The sequence below is a fragment of the Triticum aestivum genome, chromosome 3B, assembly GCF_018294505.1.
Source record: "Triticum aestivum cultivar Chinese Spring chromosome 3B, IWGSC CS RefSeq v2.1, whole genome shotgun sequence".
NCBI classification, from domain to species: domain Eukaryota; kingdom Viridiplantae; phylum Streptophyta; class Magnoliopsida; order Poales; family Poaceae; genus Triticum; species Triticum aestivum.
The window spans coordinates 488,160,717-488,183,298 of NC_057801.1; the positions used below are offsets into that span (position 1 = coordinate 488,160,717).

The 22,582-nt window shown below is 41.9% G+C and overlaps 1 protein-coding gene across 1 annotated transcript; it reads left to right on the plus strand.

Moving 5' to 3' along the window:
• Positions 1 to 20,852: 20,852 nt before the first annotated feature.
• Positions 20,853 to 22,273, plus strand: LOC123065574 (zinc finger protein 628). The gene is made up of 2 exons (XM_044488824.1): positions 20,853 to 21,712; positions 21,884 to 22,273. Exons 1-2 carry the CDS (start codon positions 21,095 to 21,097, stop codon positions 21,950 to 21,952), a joined length of 687 nt encoding a protein of 228 aa, XP_044344759.1. The 5' UTR covers positions 20,853 to 21,094; the 3' UTR covers positions 21,953 to 22,273.
• Positions 22,274 to 22,582: the final 309 nt, after the last annotated feature.

Genomic DNA, 22,582 nt, shown 5'->3' on the forward strand with positions numbered 1-22,582 from the left:
CTAGCCCAAAAGATACAAGTGAAGCACTAATGTCTACTACACAACCTTCTTATTGTAGACGTGTTGGGCCTCCAAGTGCAGAGGTTTGTAGGACAATAGAAAATTTCCCTCAAGTGGATGACCTAAGGTTTATCAATCCGTGGGAGGCGTAGGATGAAGATGGTCTCTCTCAAGCAACCCCGCAACCAAATAACAAAGAGTCTCTTGTGTCCCCAACACACCCAATACAATGGTAAATTGTATAGGTGCACCAGTTCAGCGAAGAGATGGTGATACAAGTGCAATATGGATGGTAGCTAAGAGTATTTGTAATCTAAAAATATAAAAACAGCAAGGTAACTAATGATAAAAGTGAGCACAAATGGTATTGCAATGATAGGAAACAAGGCCTAAGGTTCATACTTTCACTAGTGCAAGTACTCTCAACAATAATAACATAATTGGATCATATAACTATCCCTCAACATGCAACAAAGAGTCACTCGAAAAGTCACTAATAGCGGAGAACAAACAAAGAGATTATTGTAGGGTACGGAACCACCTCAAAGTTATTTTTTCCGATCAATCCATTGGGCTATTCCTATAAGTGTCACAAACAACCCTAGAGTTCATAATAAAATAACACCTTAAGACACAAATCAACCAAAACCCTAATGTCACCTAGATACTCCATTGTCACCTCAAGTATCCGTGGGCATGATTATATGATATGCATCACACAATCTCAGATTCATCTATTCAACCAACACAAGTACTTCAAAGAGTGCCCCAAAGTTTCTACCGGACAGTCAAGACGAAAACATGTGCCAACCCCTATGCATAAGTTCACAAGGTCACTGAACCCTCAAGTTGATCACCAAAACATACATCAAGTGAATCACGTGAATATCCCATTGTCACCACAGATAAGCACGACAAGACATACATCAAGTGTTCTCAAATCCTTAAAGACTCAATCCGATAAGATAACTTCAAAGGGAAAACTCAATCCATTACAAGAGAGCAGAGGGGGAGAAACATCATAATATCCAACTATAATAGCAATGCTCGCGATACATCAAGATCGTGCCAAATGAAGAACATGAGAGAGAGAGAGATCAAACACATAGCTACTGGTACATACCCTCAGCCCCATGGGTGAACTACTCCCTCCTCATCATGGAGAGCGCCGGGATGATCAAGATGGCCACCAGTGAGGGATCCCCCCTCCGGCAGGGTGCCGGAACAGGGTCCCGATTGGTTTTTGGTGGCTACAGAGGCTTGCAGCGGCGGAACTCCCAATCTATTGTACTCTTCGGTTTTTTAGAGTATATGAAGATATATAGGCGAAAGAAGTCGGTCAGGGGAGCCTCGAGGGTGAGGGGTGCGCCCAGAGGGGGGGCGCCCCCTGCCTCGTGGCCACCTCGAAGCTTCCCTTACATGCACTCCAAGTCCCCTGGATTGCTTCCATTCCAAAAATAACTTTCCCAAAGGTTTCATTCCGTTTGGACTCTGTTTGATATTCCTTTTCTTCGAAACACTGAAATAGGCAAGAAAACAACAATATGGGTTGGGCCTTTGGTTAATAGGTTAGTCCCAAAAATAATATAAAAGTGCATAGTAAAGCCCATTAAACATCAAAAGTAGATAATATAATATCATGAATACTTCATAAATTATAGATACGTTAGAGATCTATCAGCATCCCCAAGCTTAATTCCTGCTCGTCCTCGAGTAGGTAAATGATAAAAGAAACAATTTATGAAGTGTGAATGCTAGCAGGTGCACAAGTTTGATCAATGATAATTTTAGTCACCCTTTCTAGCATCATTATATGTCATAATAATATCTCATCTCATAAAACTTTTCATGATCAAGTAACAAGCTATTCACATGTTAAAGCATAGACCATAAACTTTCTTGAAAACTAGCAAACTTCATTCTCAGTCATCAAACAATTGCTATTCATCTTAGGAAGGGTCTATGTCAGAGCTTTGATTTAGCAAACTCCACATACTCAACTATCATTTAGTCTTTCACAATTGCTAACACTCACGTGATATTTATGGGTCCAGAGTTTTAATCGAACACAGAGAAAGATAGGGGCTTATAGTTTCGCCTCCCAACCTTTTACCTCAAGGGTAATGTCAACAATAATAATTTATGAACGCCTACATCCAAGTGGATATATACATCCGGATCACCCCAAAACAAAGTGCTTGCCAAAGGAAAAATGTAAAAAGGAAAGGTGTTGATCACCATGACTCTTATATAAGGCTAGAAGATGAAAGTAAAAGATAGGCCCTTCACAGAGGGAAGCAGAGGTTTTCATGCGCTTTTATGGTTGGATGCACAAAATCTTAATGCAAAAGAACGTTACTTTATATTGCCACTTGTATATGGACCTTTATTATGCAGTCCGTCGCTTTTATTGCTTCCATAACAAGATCGTATAAAGCTTATTTTCTTCACACTAATAAGTCATACATATTTAGAGAGCAATTTTTATTGCATGCACCGATGACAACTTACTTGAAGGATCTTACTCAATCCATAGGTAGGTATGGTGGACTCTCATGGCAAAACTGGTTTAAAGGATGTTTGGAAGCACAAGTAGTATCTCTACTTAGTGCAAAGAATTTGGCTAGCATGAGGGAGAAAGGCAAGCTCAACATGTTGGATGATCCAAGACAATATAACTTTTGACATATAGGAAAACATAACCCATTATGTTGTCTTCCTTGTCCAACATCAACTTTTTAGCATGTCATATTTTAATGAGTGCTCACAACTACAAAAGATGTCCATGATAGTATATTTATATGTGAAATCTCTCTTCCTTCAATATTCTTTCATGAATTGTTCAAGTGACCAATACAATGTTTGCTAACCTTCAATAAATTTACAACCTCTACTTTTTATATGTGAAGTCATTACTCCCCATGAGATAAGTATATGAAACATATATAATTTTGGATTTATGATATTCAACTCATTCAACCATTTACTCATAGGATATAAGTGAAGCACACGAGTAAATGACAAACTACTCCAAAAAGATATAAGTGAAGATCAATGAGTAGTTAAATAATTATGTAACTATGTGAAGACTCTCTCTCATTTAAGAATTTCAGATCTTGATATTGTATTCAAACAGCAAGCAAAACAAAACAAAATGACATATCAAGGATAGCACAACTCATGTGAAGAAGCAAAAACTTAGGTTCAACCGATACTAACCGATAATTGTTGAAGAAGAAAGTTGGGATGCCTACCGGGGCCTCCCCAAGCTTAGATGCATGAGACTTCTTGAAATATTGTCTTGGGGTGCCTTGGGCATCCCCAAGCTTGAAATTTTGTGTCTCCTTAATTCCTCTCATATCACGGTTTTCCTAAATCTCAAAAACTTCATCCACACAAAACTCAACAAGAACTCGTGAGATAAGTTAGTATAAACCAATGCAAAAACCTTATCATTTTCTACTTTAACAAATTACTAACATTATTATTCAACATTGCATACTAAATGTCTCTGCATATTTAATACTCCTATCCTCAAATAGAATCACTAAACAAGCAAACATATGCAAACAATGCAAACATAACAGCAATCTGCCAAAACAGTATAGTCTGTAAAGAATGCAAGATTCATCGTACTTCCCTGACTCCAATAATTATGAGAAAACAACTGCGCTGTAGAAGATTTATCAGAGCTAAATATGCAAAAATATTCAACATTATATCATTCCCTGACTTTTCTAGGGAATTTTTGCAACAGCGGTAAACTTTCTGTTTTGAAAGAACAACATGTATACTTGCAAAATAAGCATGGTAAAGGCTATCCTTGACATTTTTATTGAAAATATAAATGCAAAACATTCTTATAAATAACAGCAAGAAAATACTAACAAAATAAAATGATGCTCCAAGCAAAACGCATATCATGTGGTAAATAAAAATATAGCTCCAAGTAAAGTTACCGATGAACGAAGACGAAAGAGGGGATGTCTTTCGGGGCATCCCCAAGCTTAGGCTCTTGGTTGTCCTTTAATATTACCTTGGGGTGCCTTGGGCATACCCAAGCTTAGGCTCTTACCACTCCTTATTCCATAGTCCATCGAATATTTACCCAAAACTTGAAAACTTCACAACACGACACTCAAAACAAAACTCGTAAGCTCCGTTAGTATAAGAAAATAAATCACCACTTTTGGTACTATTGTGAACTCATTCTAAATTCATATTGGTGTAATATATACTGTATTCCAACTTATCTATGGTTCATACCCACCGATACTACTCATAGATTGATCAAAATAAGCAAACAACACATAGAGAACAGAATCTGTCAAAAACAGAATAGTCTGTAGTAATCTGTATCAAACGTATACTTCTGGAACTCCAACAATTCTGAAATAAATTGGTGGACCTGAGGAATTTGTCTATTAGTCATATGCAAAAATAATCAACCTAAAATCACTCTCCAATAAAAACTGGCAGCTAATCTCGTGAGCGCTAAAGTTTCTATTTTTTAGAGCAAGATCACAAAGACTTCACCCAAGTCTTCCCAAAGGTTCTACTTGGCACAAACACTAATTAAAACATGAAAACACATCTTAACCATAAGATAGATGAATTATTTATTACTAAACAGGAACAAAAAGCAAAGAACAAAAATAAAGTTGGGCTGCCTCCCAACAAACGCTATCGTTTAACGCCCCTAGCTAGGCATGATGATTTCAATGATGCTCACATAAAAGATAAGAATTGAAACATAAAGAGAGAATCATGAAGAATATGACTAGCACATTTAAGTATAACCCACTTCCTATGCATAGGGATTTTGTGATCAAACAACTTATGGTAACAATAATCAACTAGCATAGGAAGGCAAAACAAGCATAACTTCAAGATTTTAAGCAAATAGAGAGGAAACTTGATATTATTGCAATTCCTACAAGCATATGTTCCTCCCTCATGATAATTTTCAGTAGCATAATGAATGAATTCAACAATATAACCAGCACCTAAAGCATTCTTTTCATGATCTACAAGCATAGAAAATTTACTACTCTCCACATAAGCAAAATTCTTCTTATTCGGAATAGTGGGAGTATCATAAGAGACTCGAATACTAAAAATTGTTTCCACATTAAAAGAGTAATATTCAGAAAAAGGGTAATCATAATCATGACAAGTTTTATAAATATAAGCATCACTACTTTTTATAGCATAAGTTTCATCACAATAATCATCATAAGTAGCAACTTTGTTCTCATCATAATCGATTGAGACCTCTTCCAAGATAGTGGAATCATCACTAAATAAAGTCATGACCTCTCCAAATCCACTTTCATATTCATCACAATAAGATTCAACATCCTACAAAATAGTGGGATCATTACTTCCTAAAGTTGACACTCTTCCAAACCCACTTTCATCAATATAATCATCATAGGTAAGAGGCACACTATCATCATAACAACTTTGCATATCAAACTTGGGAGGCTAAAAATATCATCTTCATTAAACTTAGCATCCCCAAGATTGGGACAAACATTAATTTCAGCAAATATATTATCAAATATGTCATCCTCATCAAACATAGCTTCCCCAAGCTTGGGCCTTTTCATATCATAAGCATAATCACTCTCATAATTAATAGTATGGATAGCACCAATAGTATAACAATTATCATCATCACAATGATTAGTAGGAGCAACATCATTTGGGAGGGATACCTTTTTACCTTTGCTTCTTCATTCTTTATTTTTCTTCTTCACATTATGTGTGGGTTCAACCTTCTTCTCTGAGCTCCTTATTGATGAGATTGGTTGAATAGAAAGCTCCTCCTCGTTACATGATTCATCATAATAAATAATAGGAGGATATTGGGAAATCTCTTCCCTTTCATTAGTATTCTCCTCATCTTCTATTTGCTTTCTTTTCTTTAGGTAATTGGCAACATAAGGATTTTTGATGCAGTTCACCGCACAATACAAATAAATCTTCTCTAGATCAAAATCAAAAAGTTTATAACGGGCAAATTTTGGAAGATGCTTAGTTATATGTTTGATTTCTTTGTAACCCATAAGCAAACTAAGTTCATTATGATGTGCAAGGGAAATCATATCATCACAATTTTTGGACATGATTCGATCATGAAACAATTTGCATCGGATAGTTAAATGACCATGTTCATTGCAAAGTTCACAAGTACGACAAAGGAAATTTAAATTTTCAGCACTCGCATTTAGCATTTCTTGCAACCCTTTAGTTTCTAAAAGCTTATGCCTCTTGCAATATCTATCTTTCCTATTTGGTGTATACTTGCAAACCTAATGCACTCCACAAAAATCGACATGCTTATAGGAGACATTTTCATCATAACTAGTGCAATCATCATTAGTACTATGGATATTCAAAGAGTTCATACTAACAACATTGCAATCATGATCATCATTCAAAGATTTAGTACCAAACATTTTATAGACTTCTTATTCTAGCACTTGAGCACAATTTTCCTTTTCATCATACTCACGAAAGATATTAAAAAGATGAAGCGTATGAGACAAACTCAGTTCCATTTTTTTAGTTTTCTTTTATAGACTAAACTAGTGATAAAACAAGAAACAAAAAGATTCGATTGCAAGATCTAAAGATATACCTTCAAGCACTCACCTCCCCGGCAACGGCGCCAGAAAAGAGCTTGATGTCTACTACACAACCTTCCTCTTGTAGACGTTGTTGGGCCTCCAAGTGCAGAGGTTTGTAGGACAGTAGCAAATTTCCCTCAAGTGGATGACCTAAGGTTTATCAATCCGTGGGAGGCGTAGGATGAAGATGGTCTCTCTCAAGCAACCCTGCAACCAAATAACAAAGAGTCTCTTGTGTCCCCAACACACCCAATACAATGGTAAATTGTATAGGTGCACTAGTTTGGCGAAGAGATGGTGATACAAGTGCAATATGGATGGTAGATAAGAGTATTTGTAATCTGAAAATATAAAAACAGCAAGGTAACTCATGATAAAAGTGAGCACAAACAGTATTGCAATGATAGGAAACAAGGCCTAAGGTTCATACTTTCACTAGTGCAAGTTCTCTCAACAATAATAACATAATTGGATCATATAACTATCCCTAAACATGCAACAAAGAGTCACTCCAAAGTCACTCATAGCGGAGAACAAACGAAGAGATTATGGTAGGGTACGAAACCACCTCAAAGTTATCCTTTCTGATCTATCTATTCAAGAGTCCGTAGTAAAATAACATGAAGTTATTCTTTCCGTTCGATCTATCATAGAGTTCGTACTAGAATAACACCTTAAGACACAAATCAACCAAAACCCTAATGTCACCTAGATACTCCATTGTCACCTCAAGTATCCGTGGGCATGATTATACGATATGCATCACACAATCTCAGATTCATCTATTCAACCAACACAAAGTACTTCAAAGAGTGTCCCGAAGTTTCTACCGGAGAGTCAAGACAAAAACATGTGTCAACCCCTATGCATAAGTTCACAAGGTCACTGAACCCGCAAGTTGATCACCAAAACATACATCAAGTGAATCACGTGAATATCCCATTGTCACCACAGATAAGCACGGCAATACATACATCAAGTGTTCTCAAATCCTTAAAGACTCATTCCGATAAGATAACTTCAAAGGGAAAACTCAATCCATTGCAAGAGAGTAGAGGGGGAGAAACATCATAAGATCCAACTATAATAGCAAAGCTCGCGATACATCAAGATCATGCCAAATCAAGAACACGAAAGAGAGGAAGAGATCAAACACATAGCTATTGGTACATACCCTCAGCCCCGAGGGTGAACTACTCCCTCCTCGTCATGGAGAGCGTCGAGATGATGAAGATGGCCACCGGTGAGGGATCCCCCCTCCGGCAGGGTGCCGGAACAGGGTCCCGATTGGTTTTTGGTGGCTACAGAGGTTTGCGCCGGCGGAACTCCCGATCTATTGTGCTCCTTGGTGTTTTTAGGGTATATGGAGATATATAGGCAAAAGAAGTCGACCAGGGGAGCCTCGAGGGGGCCATGAGGGTGAGGGGCGCGCACAGAGGGGGGCGCGCCCCCCTGCCTCGTGGCCACCTCGAACTTCCCTTACGTGCACTCCAAGTCCCCTAGATTGCTTATGTTCCAAAAATAACTTTCCCGAAGGTTTCATTCCGTTTGGACTCCGTTTGATATTCCTTTTCTTCGAAACACTAAAATAGGCAAGAAAACAACAATATGGGCTGGGCCTCCGGTTAATAGGTTAGTCCCAAAAATAATATAAAAGTGCATAGTAAAGCCCATTAAACATCTAAAACAGATAATATAATAGCATGAATACTTCATAAATTATAGATACGTTGGAGACGTATCAAGCACATAGAGTATTCTAATAAATTCACGATTAAAGCGTGTCCCTCTCTAAAGGTGTGTACACCAAGGATCATTGTGGAAAACTAAAAATCAAAGACTCGTATCATACAAGACGCTCCAAGAAAAAGAAATATCATGTGGTGAATAAAAATATAGGCTCAAGTAAATTTGCCGGTGGATTAAAGACGAAAGAGGAGATGTCATTTGGGGCATCCCCAAGCTTAGATGCTTGGTTGTCCTTCAATATTACCTTGGGGTGCCTTGGGCATCACCAAGCTTAGGCTCTTACCACTCCTTATTCCATAGTCTGTCAAATCTTTACCCAAAACTTGAAAACTTCACAACATAAAACTCAACAGAAAACTCGTAAAATCCGTTAGTATAATAAAGCAAATCACCACTTTAGGTACTGTTGTGAACTCATTCTAAATTTATATTGGTGTTATATCTACTGTATTCCAACTTCTCCATGGTTCATATCCCCTGATACTACCCATACATTCATCAAAATAATCAAACAACACATAGAAAATAGAATGTGTCAAAAATAGAACAGTCTGTAGTAATCTGGAAACTTTGTATACTTATGTAACTCCAAAATTTCTGAAAAATTAGGAAAATCTAGGCAATTTTTATATCAATCATATGTAAAAAAATTAGATCAAATCACGCTTCTGTGAAGTTCTAAAATTCTGGCATGAGCGCAAAAGTTTTTGTTTTTAGCAAGATCAAATCAACTATCACCATAGACCATCCCAAAGGTCTTACTTGGCTCAAACACTAACTAAAATACCAAAACACAATTCATACAGAAGTAATAATGTGAATTTGTTTCAAGAACAGTAGCAAAAACAAAACACACAAAATAGAAATTGGGTTGCCTCCCAATAGGCGCTATTGTTTGACGCCCCTAGCTAAGCATAAAACATAGATCTAGGTGTTGTCGTATTTGATATGCAATCCATAAGTAGCCCCTCATAATAGATTCATATGGCAACTTAACTTTCTTTCTTGGAAATTTTTCCACACCCTTCCTTAATGGAAATTGAAACCTAATGCTTCCTTCTTTCATATCAATAATTGCACCAAAGTTCTAAGGAAAGGTCTACCAAGAAAAATAGGACATGTAGGATTGCAATCTATATAAAGCACGATATAATCTATGGGCACATAATTCCTATTTTCAACAATAAGAACATCACGATTCCTTCCCATAGGTTTCTTAATACTGGAATCCACTAGATCTAAATTCAAAGAACAATCATCAAATTCGTGGAAACCGAGCACATCTCATAAAGTTTTCAGTATAGTGGAAACACTAGCACCCAAATCACACAAAGTATTGCACTCATAATCTTTAATTTTAATCTTAATAGTAAGTTCCCACTCATCATAAAGCTTTCTACGGATAGAAACTTCCAATTCAAGTTTTTCTTCAAACGATTTCATCATAGTATCAACGATATGTTTAGTAAAAGCTTTATTTCGATTATAAGCATGAGGTGAATTAAGCATGGATTGCAACAAGGAAATAAAATTTGTCAAAGAGCAATTGTCATAATTAAAGTCCTTGAAATCAAAATAGTGGGTTCATCGCTACTTAAAAGTTTTGACCTCTCCAATACCACTTTTATCATTTTTTCATTAAGATCTTTAAACTCCAAATTATTGGGACGCCTTCTAGCTAAAGTTGACTCATCTCCAAGTCATGCGATATGATCAATCCCGCATAAACTTATATGCCTCTATACACCTTATTCTCTACCAAAGTAGACAAAGGCATATCATTAGGACTAATAGGAGCACTCTTACTAGCAATCAATTTCATAAGTTCATCCATCTTTCCACTCAAAGTATTAATTTCTTCAATTGCATGACTTTTTTACTAGTAGAAGATCTTTCGGTATGCCATTGAGAGTAATTTTACATAATGTTTATCTAGGAGTTTATTAGCTTCTCCTAATGTAATTTCCATAAAAGTACCTCCCGTGGCAGAATCTAAAAGATTTCTAGATGCAAAATTCAATCTCGCATAAATTTTTTGTATGATCATCAACAAACTTAAACCATGAGTAGGGAAATTTCTTATCATCAATTTCATCCTCTCCCAAAATTGTGCAACATGTTCATGATCAAGTTGCTTAAAATTCATTATATCGTTCCTAAGGGAGATGATCTTAGCGGGAGGAAAATACTTGGAAATAAAAGCATCTTTACACTTGTTCCATGAATTAATACAATTTTTAGGCAAAGATGAAAATTAAGTTTTAGCACGATCTCATAGTGAGGACGGAAATAGCTTCAATTTAACAATATCATTATCTGGATCTTTTTTCTTATGCATATCACACAACTTAATGGAAGTATTTAGATGGGATGCGACATCTTCATTAGGACTATCGGAAAATTGTTCTTTCATAAGGAGATTCAACAAAGCGGCATTAATTTCATAAGATTCCGTACTAGTGGCGGGAGCAATCGGAGTACTAATAAAATCATTTTTATTAGTGTTGGAAAAGTCTCACAACTTGGTATTTTCTTGAGACATCATGACAAAGCAAGCAATCTAGCACACAAGTAGAAGGAAAGCAAACGAAAAGACGAACGAAAGAAGGGCGAATAAAAAGGCAAATATTTTTGCGACTTTTTGAAAACATTTAGAAGTGGGGGAGAGGAAAATGAGAGGGAAATGGCAAATAATGTAATGCAAGCGATGAGAGTTTATGATTGGTACCTTGTAGGCTTGATGTAGAACCTCCCCGACAACGGCGCCAGAAATTCTTCCTACTACTTCTTGAGCTTGCATTGATTTTTTCCTTGAAGAGGAAAGCGTGATGCAACAAATTAGAGATAAGTATTTTCCTCAGTTAAGAACCAAGGTATCAATCCAGCAGGAGGCCCAAGGAAGTCTCCAATATATGCACCTGAACAAACTAACATACACTTGCACACAACGCGAAAAAACGGGTTGTCAATCCCTTCATGGCCACGAACAAGAGTGGGACCTAATACAGATAGCTATAAAAGATAAATAAAATGACAAAATAAAGTATAAATAAATAAAGTGCAGCAAGGTATTTTTGGGTTTTTTGATTTATAGATCTGAAAATATATGATGGAAAATAGACCCGGGGGCCATAGGTTTCACTAGAGGCTTCCCTCTTGAATAAAGCATACGGTGGGTAAACAAATTACTATTGAGCAATTGATAGAAAAGAGCATAATTATGATGATATATATAAGGAAATGATCATAAATATAGGCATCACATTCGTGAAAAGTAGATCGACTCCTGCCTGCATGTACTACTATTACTCCACACATCGACTGCTATCCAGCATGCATCTAGAGTATTAAGTTCATAAGAACGGAGTAACGCCTTAAGAAAGATGACATGATGTAGAGGGATAAACTAAAGCAAGATGATATAAACTCCATCTTTTTATCCTTGATGGCAATAATACAATACGTGCCTCGCTACCCCTACTATGTCACTCGTGAGGACACCGCAAAGTTGAACCCAAAACTAAGCACCTCTCCCATTGCAAGAAAAACCAATCTAGTTGGCCAAACCCAACCGATAGTTCGAAGAGGAATACAAAGATATCTTAATCATGCATAAAAGATTTCAGAGAAGACTCAAATAATATTCATAGATAATCTGATCATAAATCCATAATTCATCGGATCTCAACAAATGCACCGTAAAAGAAGATTACATCGAATAGATCTCCAAGAACATCGAGGAGAACATTGTATTGAAGATCAAAGAGAGAGGAGAAGCCTTCTAGCTACTAGATATGGACCCTTAGGTCTGTGGTAAACTACTCACGCTTCCTCGGAAGGGTAGCAGGGTTGATGTACATGCCCTTTGTGATCGAATCCCCCTCTGGCAGATTGCCAAAAAAGGCCCCAAGATGGGATCTCATGACAACAGAAGCTTGTGTCGGTAGAAAACTATTTTTGTGGACGCTTCTGATGTTTGGTGAATATTTGAGAATATATAGAGCTGGAATTAGGGTTAGGGGACCCTCGAGGGGCCCACAAGCCAGGGGACGCCCCCGAGGTGCGCCCTGGAGGCTTGTGGCCTCCTCGGCACTTCTCTGTCCCTCCCCCCAAGTCCCCTGGGTGTCTTCTGGTCCAAGAAAAATCATCATAATGTATTATTCCATTTGGACTCCATTTGATATTCCTTTTCTGAGAAAGTCAAAAACAAGGAAAAATAGAAACTGGCACTGGGCTCTAGGTTAATAAGTTAGTCCCAAAAATAATAATATAAAATAGCATATTAATGCATATAAAACATCCAAAAGAACTAATATAATAGCATGGACTAATCAAAAATTATAGATACGTTGGAGACGTATCAACTACACTTTACTTGACCAACAACCTCCGCATTTCATAACTTGTATGATATTCATACCTGAGCTGGACATTCCGGTCTTCTTTTCTTTCTGCCTTTTACTTCTTATAGTTTTACTTTAATATTTCTCTTACTTTGAGAAGAAACAACAACTTTAAGAGTGGTGTGAGCCCCGAACTTCCCTAGGCGTGCGAGTCTCATTACATCCTTTGGTTTTGTTCTTTCTCTACAAGTTTTCACCGCCAACACATGACTAGCTTGAAGGAAATATGCCCTAGAGGCAATAATAAAGTTATTATTTATTTCCTTATTTCATGATAAATATTATTTATTCATGCTAGAATTGTATTAACCGGAAACTTAGTACATGTGTGAATACATAGACAAACATAGTGTCACTAGTATGCCTCTACTTGACTAGCTCGTTGAATCAAAGATGGTTAAGTTTCCTAGCCATAGACATGAGTTGTCATTTGATTAACGGGATCACATCATTAGAGAATGATGTGATTGACTTGACCCATTCCGTTAGCTTAGCACTTGATCGTTTAGTATATTGCTATTGCTTTCCTCATGACTTATACATGTTCCTATGACTATGAGATTATGCAACTCCCGAATACCGGAAGAACACTTTGTGTGCTACCAAACGTCACAACGTAACTGGGTGATTATAAAGGTGCTCTACAGGTGTCTCAGATGGTACTTGTTGAGTTGGCACAGATCAATATTAGGATTTTTCACTCTGATTGTCGGAGAGGTATCTGTGGGCCCTCTCAGTAATGCACATCACTATAAGCCTTAAAAGCAATGTGACTAATGAGCTAGTCGCGGGATGATGCATTATGGAACGAGTAAAGAGACTTGCCGGTAACGAGATTGAACTAGGTATTGATATACCGACGATCGAATCTCGGGCAAGTAACATACCGATGACAAAGGGAACAACTTATGTTGTTATGCGGTTTGACCGATAAAGATCTTCGTAGAATATGTAGGAGCCAATATGAGCATCCAGGTTCCGATATTGGTTATTGACCGGAGATGAGTCTCGGTCATGTCTACATGGTTCTCAAACCCGTAGGGTCCGCACGCTTAACATTCTGCGACGATTTGTATTATGAGTTATGTGATTTGATGACCGAAGTTTGTTCAAAGTCCCGGTTGAGATCGGGGAGATGACGAGGAGTCTCGAAATTGTCGAGACGTAAAGATCGATATATTTGAAGGCCATATTCGGACATCGGAAAGGTTCCGAGTGATTCGGGTATTTTTTGGAGTACCGGAGAGTTATGGGAATTCGTATTGGGCCTTAATGGGCCATACGGGAAAGGAGAGAAAGGCCTCAAGGGTGGCCACGACCCTTCCCCATGGACTGGTCTGAATTGGACTAGGGAAAGGGGGCGCCCCCTTCCTTCCTTCTCCTTCGCCCTTCTCTTTTTCCTATTCCATGTGGGAGGTGGATCCTACTAGGACTAGGGAGTCCTAGTAGGACTCCACACTTTGGGCGCGCCCTATGAGGGCCAGCCTCCTCCTCCCTCCCTCCTTTATATACGTGGCCAGGGGCACCCCATAGACACATAAGTTTATCATTGATCTCTTAGCCGTGTGCGGTGCCCCCCTCCACCATAATCTACCTCAGTCATATTGTCGTAGTGCTTAGGCGAAGCCGTGCGCCAGTAGCTTCATCATCACCATCATCACACCGTCGTGCTGACGAAACTATCCTTCGACACTCTGCTGGATTGGAGTTCGTGGGACATCACCGAGCTGAATGTGTGCAGATCGCGGAGGTGCCGTACTTTCGTTACTAGGATCGGTCGATGGTGAAGACATACGACTACATCAACTGTGTTGTCATAATGCTTCCGCTTTTGGTCTACGAGGATACATGGACAACACTCTCCCCTCTCGTTGCTATGCATCACCATGATCTTGCGTGTGCGTAGGAAAATTTTGAAATTACTACATTCCCCAACATGGCTTTCTTCTGGATCTTACGCATTTCAGTCTTAAACATAGTTGAACACTTCACTAGAATATTCAAATAAAACACTAGTCTAGATATCGCATATCTTTTAGCCTTTTGTTTCTGAAAACAATTTTCAATTCCAAGAATATCACATAACTATCCCAAACATTTTGAAGTTCGGGTTTCTCGGAAGCAAGCAGACCATAATGTAATTCTAGCTTTTGGATCAAAAGACCTGAGTCTCGTCATCCATAGCATAAGCAAGAGAGTATTATAACTATCCAATAGGACAAAATCCTTCTTGGCACTTTTAGAGGACAATCCTCTCAAACATAAAGTTTTAACCATATAAATAACAGTCAATTGATTTCAACAACAAAGGTGGATTTGTGATCCATAATTCTACAATTATAATGCAAACTACACATAGACATTGTTCATAATTAATTTGCACTAGTTATTAAAATTAATTAATACATATTTGTGCTTCCAATCAAATCAATATCTCTCATAATAGATAGTGAGTGATTCAAGATCCAAGCCTAGTTCTCAGCCATTGATGTGGGCATCACTGATGACGAGAATTTTGACCGGCGGGCAAACTTTTTCTAATCATATCTCGATATGACTCTTGTTCATCTTTTGATGCTTTGTGCTTAGAGCTCAGAATGATTCTGCCAGAACTTCAAGACAATCGAGTGCTATCTGCAAGTATGTTCTGACCATCCCCATCTTACACCTTGCGTCCTGTTTGTGCTCATGTGGACATGACCCACTCCGGAATGCTACGTGTTATAGACAGTTGAAACACTGGGAAGAGCACCTTTTAACTTGATATTTACAGTGAGAGATCACCCTAATAATTGACTACTGCACAATCAAATGGTGCAAACAATAAAGGGATAAACATCTTTGGCAATTCATAATAGCATGATATGGTATAGCCCTGGGTGTAGGGAGTTCTCCGTGATCGTCTTTAATCTCCAGTTGAAGCAACGTGTCGACCAATATTTCGTTGTCGTGGCAACTGGTTCAAAAACGTTGTTATGGCGGCAATCTTAGAAAATGTTGTCGTGGCTACCATTTCAGAAAACATTGTTGTGGCACCAAAATCTGAAATTCCGTCGTGGAACGAGATTATAGCTCCTCGTCCCGCGCCCTGGTACACCTTCTCCTTGTCAGGGTCCTCCTGCTTGCCACCATCACTTGTAACATATCTCTATGATATTTACGTTAAGGTGGCAATCTCGTGGCTCCAACTATCATGTCGTGACGCGCAGGCCACTTAACATTACAACATATAACCATCTCATACATAAACTCATTATCATGGTGAAGGCTATACCACATCATATGCAAACCCTACAAAACCAAGTTAGACGTCCTCTAATCGGTTTGGCAAATTTGAATTACGTGGCTTCTAGGGTTTACGGATAAACCTAGCTACCTACGTGCACACCATAAAGTGATAATCCTTGTTGCTAGATTAACTTTTGGGGTGTGTGAAAGAAGAGATTTTATTAAAAATCTCATTCCCCCAAACTGAACTTTGTCTAATACGCGTGACCTCCTAGAAGATCATCCATCTTCATTGCCCCCTTGCGTATGCGATGGTTCACTATTCTTGACTATGGTGAAGCCCAAGGAACTGTTAGCAGATCATCGACAGCCCGAGCCGAGCGATTGTCAGAATCTTGTAGAAAACGACACCATGCCATCAATGAACAGAACCGAAGCAACACTCGAGGGAGGCATAGCAAGAGCATCACCCTCACATCCACATGTGACCTAGATCGCAACCTACATCTACTCATAGAACCGCTCATGATGCCACTGTTGGGAAACGTGGTAGAAAACAAAAAAAATTCGTCCTACGATCACCCACGGACAATATGAAGATGCATAACGGGTTGTGATAAATGATCGTTACCGACTCCGGGAGTGCGGCGAAAGTAGATGAGTCGGTGTAGATTGTAGTTGGAGTCCCTCGAAAGTCGATGACCATCCTGCGAGCCGCCCACGAACGATCCCTCGAACGAAGACCGAAACCACGACCTCTCTACTTGGTTGCAAGCGTACGGTCTTCATGATCCGGCAGCGCTTCACCGTACAGAGCTAATCATCGCCGGAGAATTAGAGGGAGTTGATTAGAACCACATGGGGCTTATAATTATGAGGATTAGAGGTGGATAGGGATCGCTCTAATTAGTCAACTAGGACCAACTAGAACTTGCACTAGATCGACTAGAGGAGGCTCAAAAACTTATGTTTCTATAGGGAGAAATCCACTAGTATATATAGGTTAGGAGGGGAGGAGAGGGCATCCACCAAGGAAGGAAAGTCTCCCTTGGTGCGCCAGCCATGAGGGGGAGTCCAACTCCCCACCCCAAGTAGGATTCGCCTCCCCGCCCATTAGGAAAGGAGGGCGCCACCTCCACTTGGGCCTTCAAGGCCCGAGTTTCCTTCCACCTCTTGGCCTTATTAGGCCCATTGATATTACATTAAATATATATTTGTTCTAAACATTTTAATACCATTATATATATAAATTAACACCACATAATCATTTTCCACCTATATATATTAATCGGTAATACCCGGTATTCACCGAAACCCTTCCGGTGACTCCGAAACGTTTCCGGAACCTCTCAGAACTATTCTGGATATTAATGAAAAATTCCACAAATATATTATCATCACTCCCTTCCTATTAACACTTAGCAGATCGTGATTACCTTAAGCTTGTGACCTCGTAGGTTCGGTAAACCATAGACATGAACGAAACCCTTTTGTTCAATGACCGATAGCGAAACCGTGGACATCCATATCGATCCTTATGATTACAAAAATGGTACTTGAGTGAAACTTTGGTTATCATGTGATGTTCCCTTTGCTTCGCGATACTTTACCAAACCCGGTGTGCATCTGTATCCTCCAAAGTCAACACCATGCTCACTATACCATTGATCCCGTATCAGTTTTGTTCCTCTTTCTTGTTGACGTGTTCCGACATCCCTGTGACGTAGTCACCCGTGTCTGGCCAGACGATGATGGATGTCATCACACCGAGAGGGCCCTAAGAATATCTCTCCATCGTCAGAGGAGCAAATCCCACTCTCGAGTTATCCAGTCACTTGTCAAACTTTCCGGTGAACCAGAAAGTTGTCATTATGATCACCTTGTTACAGATGAAATTTTAGCAACCCCAAAGCCCACCGTATGGTAGTAAGTGAACGAGACACCCTCGTGGTCTAAGGAACTAAAACACATGCTAACACTCCATGTTATAACATATGATTTTAGATGATATAATCACATAGTATAACAGACAAGTATTGGGTCAATTCAATATGATCGTTCTTCTAATGTCACACCCTCAATTTTGTTTTAGGACTATCGTTACACTTAACAATATCCTAAGATCCGGAAAACATGATCACCAACAACACTTGAGTCGGTCTTAGAGGCGAGACTGGGAACCTATTGTTTTACCGCTTATCATTTCACACGTGCATATGAGTTTTCCACTAAATCACATATTTCAGGATCATAGCAGTTATAACATGAAATATAAACTCTTAATCATGAATAATAGAAATATAATTATACAATATTATTGCCTCTAGGGCATTTTCCAACAGGGCCTACTCGTCGGTGACTGCACCCAGTCCAGTCAACACATTGACTAAGTGAATGTGGTCAACAGGACCCACCGGGGTCACGGGTAGTGACCCAGGATGGACCCCACACAACGCCTGGTCAGCGGCGGCACCGGAGTAGCTCCGGCGAGCCTTTCCCGCGGCGGTTCTATGCCGGAACCGGCCAGAAATCTGCTACGGTCCACCATTTCGCGCATTGGGACTTGCGTTCGAACGGGGAGAGCTCGCCGCATCGATTGAGGCTATTGGGCGAAGCTGGGGCTGCTAGAAAAAGCACATGCGACGAGCCATGGAGGAGGTCGAAGCACGACTTCGACGGGAATGCCGTTAGAAGGCACGAGAACAAGCGTCGGTGGGTGCGTTCGCTTCCTAGGGAAGTGTTGAGCACGCCGCAGGGCTCGGTCATGAGCTTGGCTGGCTATGGCTGCGGTGGCGAGGTGAACGATGGCGGTGAGCTACGGCTACAGCGGGGAAGAGGCTAGGGGGCACGGGGAACAAAGCAAAAGGGACGAGGGGGGGCGTGTGCTCACTGTGGTTCGGTATGGGAGGGCAGCAGGCTTAGGGAAGATCAACGCCGCCGGAGTTCGCAGGAGATGAAGCTACGACCGAGGAAGAAGAAGGGCCCGATTCCTTCGCTGTAGAGTGCCCCAGCTTCAACAGATGGTCGAGGAAGAAGATGTGGGGGCCGGCGCACCTCCCAAACAAGGTTCCCGGGCACCGGGGCGGCGGCGGCCGCAGGATCGAGCGGCGCACGGCGGCGGCTGCGTTCGGCCAAGCGCGGGGAGAAAGGATCGAGGCGAGGGGGGAGATGGTGGAGCTAGGGTTGCGAGGGAGGGGTCAACGGGGGCCTTAAGGACCGTCTGGGGCCTCTGGATGGCTGTCCTGTGGCAGATCCATGATGTGGACATGCCGACAACGTCCACCGCACCATGGTGAACAGGGGGAGGGGAAGACCCCCTTGCTAGGCTGGGCCCGCACTGTGCACTTGGCCATGTGCATAGGGGCCTTTTCCCTTTTTCTTTAATTCCTTTCCAGTTTTCTTTTATTTCTCTTGTTTTGTATTTATTTTTAATAGCTATGGACTTATGTAAAATATGAAACTTGGCCCATAATTTACATAGCAATATTAGACACGGCCACAAAAAGTTTGGGAGATATTTGAAATAGTTTGTATTTTCATAAATGGGGAAAAGCATTTAATAATTCTGATTTGACACTGATTAATTGCTAGAGCCCAAAAGAGTAAACAAGTGATGTTGTTTTCCTCAACCATTATTTGTTTTGGAATATTTGCTAAATGGTGACCTATTTTCCAACCATGTTTATGAATTTAAATTCTCACTTTAAATTTGACTTTGAATTTTGAATTTTACTTTGATTTGAATTTAAATTCTCACTGTAGCATGACACTGGGGGTGTTACAAAGTAACGGCGTGCCCTCTCCTATGGATCCGGGGAATCCCTCACCTCTCCCATCGCCCAGACCAAGTTCTCGATCAGTGGGCGATGGAGCTCTAGCAATCGGGCGTACTCCTCATGGTTGGCAGCCGCCCTCACTGCGCGCGCATGGTTCTTTAGGATTTCAACGCTGGTGTACCGGGTGCTCACCTCACACTCGTAGGAGAGCTTGGTGATGTCGCCATCGAAGATCTCCTGCAGCGCCTTCTCCGATCTGAGGCCAAATGCCATGGCGCGATGGAGGTTTTTTGAGTGGGAAAGAGCAAGTTGGATGGAGAGGCGATGGAGAGTGGTGGTTATTGCAAGGATGGTGAATGTGAATGAATGCACTGTGTGTGTGGAGACTGGAGTTTTCTGAAGAAACCGAACGGGCGCACTGAATCGATCGAATTACTGTTGCGTGATTTTTTTTTTTGAGGAAAAACGAAGGAGCAGAGCCTGACCTAGCAGCCCAGTAAATGAAAACGACCGAACGCCCCAGCCCACCCCAGCCATCGACTGAACGCGACCCACCCAGCCCAGCTGCTTCGTCCCGCGCGAAAAAAGTAAGGCCGTTAACGGCCGTTAGTGCCTTGCGGTCACCAATGTCGGCCCACGAGTGCTCTGCCACGCCAAAACGCTCTCAGAAAACAAATCAATGATTTTTGCCATTATTAATTCTTCGTTGCGGTGCCAAGTGTCACATTTTGTAAAGTGATAATTTTACGACCCTAATGTGATGGTTCCGTACATTTTACCCGTGGGGAAGCATACTACAATTCTTGAGGCCAGGAATTTGATGCTGTCCCAGCATCAAGTTTTTATCCCCAAGACCAAACACGCCTCTACCTCCGCCACCGGCGACGTCCACTTGCGGACGGCTCCGTCGTGATCCCTCGCGAGGCACCGCTGGTTCTGTCTGGTGGACGAAATAGGGTCAGGTGTGATCTGATACTCGTTCGAGGTTCGACCCACACGCGGCCCGCCCTCCCGACGCTCGTGTCCTACCCCTACCTCGCGAATTACCCGAGCTACCCCGCTCGCACGCACGGCACCACCCGTCGCGGCCGTAGTTTGCCCCCGTAACAAAGCGCGACGCAGACTCCACCTCCCTCGCTTTCTCTATCTCCCCCTCGCCTCTCACCCTTCCCGTATCTTGCTTGTCTCCTCCGCCGCCTCGCCGGCGACCCGGCAGGACCTCCCCTCAGAGCCGACCGTGCCTGCGCCTGCGCGTGTCCCTGCGCCGGACCGCGCGGGCGACGGCCGACCGCGCGCCACGACCATGGCGGCCACCGCGGATCCGAGGGCGAAGACGCCGGCCACGCAGCCGCACCGCCTGAAGCCATGGGCGCCACCACCACCGCCTCGTGACCACTGCGTGCCTTCCCTGTCGTCTGTCTCCGGAGGGGCCGGAGCCATCCGCGATCGGCGCCGCTCCTCGACGTCCCACCGACGCGGTGGTGCCGACGCCGTAGACGAGGGACCTTACGACGGCGGGCTGGAGGATCTCCGGGCTAAGCTCATGGGCCACCTCCATGAAGCCGCCGACCGTCTTCGCCTGCCCCCGGCGACGCCCCAGCGGTCGCCGGAGCCCGAGCCTCCGGCAGCGCCGTTTCCTCCGCCACCGCAGGACGCCGCCGCGGTTGTGGCCGCCAGCATGCCGTGGACGCTCAGGGAGCGAAAGCGTCGTCCATCAGCCCGCGGCAGCCCGGGCGCCGCATCGTCCGCGACGCCGTGGTCGACGACTCCGGCGACCATGGCGCGGCACGACGGCATGCGCGGTCCGTTCGCTGTGGCGCTGGATGCGGAGGAGATCGAGGAGGACGTTTACGCCCTCACCGGCGCCCGTCCGCGGCGGCGCCCCCGCAAGCGGGCGCGGGTCGTGCAGCGGCACCTCGATGTAAGGCCAATTCCCCATACTACCCCTCATCCCTCTAATTACCTAAAGCAAAAAAAAACCTCCTATTTTATCATTGCCCTCTATCTATACGCTCTTCTTGTCGAGTATAATAATAGCAGTAGTGATGATCCAGCTAACAGAAACACTACTACTACCAATTGTCTCGTGCAGTCGCTGTTCCCGGGGCTATGGCTGACCGAGATCACCGCCGACGCCTACCGGGTCCCCGATGACCAGTAAGCAAGCAACCCGCTACCATATCCGGCCAGCTCTTCCATTCTCTTCTGCCCACGCTTTGTGTTGAGCCGAGATCACCACCAACAACAACAAAATGTATGGAGTAGTAAACTAGGTTTAGCTGGGTTGCCAGGTACTGTACTTGCGATGTCGCGTCTTTTAACATTGATTTTCTGCTTTCAAATCTAAGCAGCGCTGCTATACTTTCTCTCTCTCGCTCGCTCGCTTTCTCTCGTGTATAGTTGTAGGGTCTTCTGTGGTCTTGTGTTGTAATCTAGTCCTAATCCATCTAGGTTGCCATGCTTCGTATAATCTGTTATCGTACGTACTCGATCTCTCTCCGCTGCTCGAGTTTGCATGGTTTCGTCATCAACCACAGTGCAGCACGAGCTGCGCCTTTTCGCAGTCTGTTGCTTGCTTTTAGGCTCGTCATAGTGGGGAGTAACTTAGACTAGTAACATACATATGTTACTAGTCTATGTTACTACCTTCATAATGGGTAGTGTCATAGGTGTGGTAACATAGTTGCCTTCATTTATTACTTTGTAGACTCATTATGCATTGGAAACCGCTATATGATGGTAACATATTATGTTACTCTATTTGCCTCTCTCCTCATTAACTACTTGCCAC